At 39.8% G+C, this 3,303-nt stretch overlaps 1 protein-coding gene across 2 annotated transcripts; it reads right to left on the bottom strand.

The window, feature by feature from the left end:
- Window positions 1-1,311: 1,311 nt before the first annotated feature.
- LOC115681852 (uncharacterized) lies at window positions 1,312-2,607 on the bottom strand. 2 transcript variants are annotated; one of them, XM_056308876.1, is made up of 4 exons: window positions 2,322-2,607; window positions 2,174-2,220; window positions 1,745-1,915; window positions 1,312-1,665 (listed from the first exon to the last, which is right to left on the bottom strand). In XM_056308876.1, exons 1-3 carry the CDS (start codon window positions 2,530-2,532, stop codon window positions 1,844-1,846), a joined length of 330 nt encoding a protein of 109 aa, XP_056164851.1. In that variant the 5' UTR covers window positions 2,533-2,607; the 3' UTR covers window positions 1,312-1,665; window positions 1,745-1,843. The 2 variants fall into 2 exon arrangements, with proteins under 2 accessions (XP_056164851.1, XP_056164850.1); XM_056308875.1 differs by having other exon boundaries at window positions 1,756-1,915.
- Between the last annotated feature and the right edge of the window lie 696 nt (window positions 2,608-3,303).

Genomic DNA, 3,303 nt, shown 5'->3' with positions numbered 1-3,303 from the left:
CAAGGATGATGGCCCAAAAGCCCTAAACTCATTATCTTAATTTCTGATGTGGAAGATCCAATTTATGGCAACCGCAGAGCATACTTTAAAAAAATAATGAGCTCATTGTCTTAATTTCTGATGCGGAAGATCCAATTGATGGCAACCGCAGAGCATACTCTTCAAGACAATGAACCTAGCTCTGATACCATGATAAGAAAGAAAGATTAAAAGAGAATGGTATTTGTTCTCTTATAATGGTGTATGAAATAATGTACATGAGAAGCCTTTATATAGGCTTAGAGGAGTAAATGAGCCTAGCATTCTTCCTATGTGGGACCAAAGAGAAAGAAGAGATGTAAAGGAAAATCTACAAAACTATACAACATGTTCGGGGAAAGAACAGCAGAAGTGTCAAAAGTTGTGTACGGAGCTCACTTTAGTGCCAAAAGTTTTATTTGGATCATTTAAGTGCCAAAAGTTTACGCCGGCGATCACTTAAGTGTCAAATCGGAGAAAAAACGATCACTTAAGTGCCAACGGCGAGAAATTCCGATCAAATTTAATACGTGGCTTTTATATTTAAATTTTAATGACACGTGGCATTTCCATGTGTATAATTCAATTTTTAAAATATTTTTTCTGATTTTTTTTCTTTCTTTTCTTTTTTCTTTTCTTTTTCTTTTTTCTTTTCTTTTCTTTTCTTTTCTTTCTTCTTCTTCTTCTTCTACCATGGCCGGTGGCCAGAGGCCAACCACCGGCCATGGCCGGCCTCGCCGGGCGTCGCCTTCCTCCGGGTGAGGCCCGGCGAGGCAATCGTGGCCTCGGCGAGGGCCACGGCGGCCTCGGCGAAGGTCGGCCTCACCGGCCCTCGCCCGGAGGAAGGCGACACCCGGCGAGGCCGGCCATCGGAAATAAGAAGAAAGAAAAAAAAAAGAAAAGAAAGGAAAAAAGAAAGAAAAGGAAAAAAAAGAAGAAAAGAAATGCCACATCAGCCTCCGGCGAGCCACATCAGCTTGAGAAATTAATAAAAAAATGCCACGTCGGATTTCCGGCGAAGTGGCACTTAAGTGATCGTTTTTCTCAACTTTTGGCACTTAAGTGATCCGATTGAAACTTTTGACACCAAAGTGAGCTCCGTACACAACTTTTGGCACTTCTGCTGTTCTTCCCCCAACATGTTCTAACAATAAGTAGCATAAATAAGCAGCAATCCTATTATACTATAGTAGGTAGAGTTTAAGCTGATCGAGTAACACGGATATGCCTCATTGAGGCTTAGTTGCACATCTGCTTATTTTCTTTCCTTAAACTTTCAACTTACACGAGGACTCATCCATCAATGCGAAGTTTCTGTGTCACACGCGGTGCAAGGTCTCATGCATCAGTAGCGACCCCTAGCACATTGCCCAATCCTAAAGTAACAAGCCAGGGTAGGAAATGCATGTCATCAACTAGGGAGCCATTTCCTTCTAATGTCGAGGAAGGAAAATAAAAACTCACTGTAGGGAACTCGAATCTCCAGATCCCAGGGAATCAATAATATCAGACACAATTTGAATGGTGTCATGGGGAATGTAAAGAGAAGCAAACCACTCCCGGTCAACTTGACTAATGAAAGAGCTGGAGATTTATTCGCACTGATGTCTTCCTCTGTTTGAGAAGATGCATCTTCTGAAAGCTTACCTGCCAGTTGAATAGCAAAGTTGGAGGCAATTAGACAACAATTTGCAGATATTTAAGTACGTAGTGATTGGGTTTTGACCAGAAGAGTACCATCCTCGTTATGATACTGATGAGTTAAATGCCCACACTCGGCACCATTGGCACCTTCCTTATCCAATTCCGCAGGAAATACTTACCTTCATTTAGCAGTTAACTTTGCATCAGCCACCTCCAGGTTATTACTCTCTCTAGCAGCAAATGGCCCACGATACTGCAAAAGCATTCATTACAAAGTTAAGGACGATGAAATTGCACTATCCCATATAGGAAAAGTAAGACTCGTCTCATTGAGCTACTTCAAATTACTTCCACATGAACCAGTCTATGATCAGGATATCAGTAATCAATGCAATTACGCTTACTCAAAGGAGACAAGTTCCAAGCATAAATGAACCATACTCAAAACACATTATGTAGCATCTCATTCAGTCACGCTTAAGAGGTTCAACTTTAAGAAGGCAATCAAAACCTTTTCAGGGAGGCACATGGCTTCTTTGGTGGCGCTCTTCTCCCTCTCTGGTGAAAGCCAGGAAAAGGAACAAAAGGACAAAAAGCCATCAACCCAAATTCCAATTATCGAATTGACAACTAAAGAAGGCGAAGGAGAGATGGTACACGGATGGTGCAGGTGACGAGGAAGCCGGAGTGCGAGCGCCGATGGAGAGAAGAGGGAGGGTTGTAGTCGAAGCGAGGGCTGCTGATGACAACTGAGCGCTGCTCCCATGGCGTCATCGTCATCGTCTTCTTCGTCTTCGCTTGTTCATCGTTGTCGCCTTTTTCTTCTTCTTCTTCCCTTTCTCTTTTCTCTCCGCTCTGTGTCTGTTCCATAGTGCAGTTCAAGCTCTGTCTCTGCCCTCAAAAATGGCGAAACTCCGGCAATTTTCATTTTGAGTTGGAGTTCGACCCGACCGTCTCATCCGAACAATTTTTTTCATTCTTCTTTTTAAGAAAAGGTTGGATTATAACTTCTTCTGTTTTTTTTTAAAAGCACAAGATTTCTAATTCAATTTTCAACACTTTCGTAGAAGATACCAGGAAGGAGCTGAAACTTGACCAAAAGGACGACTTTAGAAAGCAATAAACTTTTCACTGAATTTCTTGATATGTATTAATAGTAACCACTAATCAATACCAGCAACTCAACTCCCACAAAAGATATAGACCAAAAAAATCTCCGGCGAAAGATGCCTAATTTTCATGTTTCTATCTTTCTAAATGTAAAATATGATTAAATCGACATTCCTATTGTACTGGTGTTCGATTATTCTTTTTTTTTTAAGGGAATATGATGGTAATAGTTTTCAAACTTTGGCCCGATGTGTAATGTCATTCTTGAACTTTTCGTTTGTTAAATGTGGCCTTAAACTATTCATAAATGTTTAATCTAATCCATAAACTTTCAATTTGTTCAACTTAGTCCATCAACTTTCCTATAACAAAGTTGAATCATTCATTCGATACTATTAATAATTTTTCATTATTATACTATTGCAGATTTCGAAATATCTTTTCATTTCAATCCATTTCTAAAACCAACAAAAAAGGGATATTTTTATTACCTTTTTTTATTTTTTGGTCTTTATAAATATTGCGATAGTT

Source organism: Syzygium oleosum, unplaced genomic scaffold, assembly GCF_021117445.2.
Source record: "Syzygium oleosum isolate NSW1041296 unplaced genomic scaffold, Sole_v2.1 Sole_v2.02, whole genome shotgun sequence".
In the NCBI taxonomy this organism is placed as follows: Eukaryota; Viridiplantae; Streptophyta; class Magnoliopsida; order Myrtales; family Myrtaceae; genus Syzygium; species Syzygium oleosum.
The sequence above is the reverse complement of the archived record's forward strand: the minus strand, read 5'-3'. Positions and strand labels throughout refer to the sequence as shown.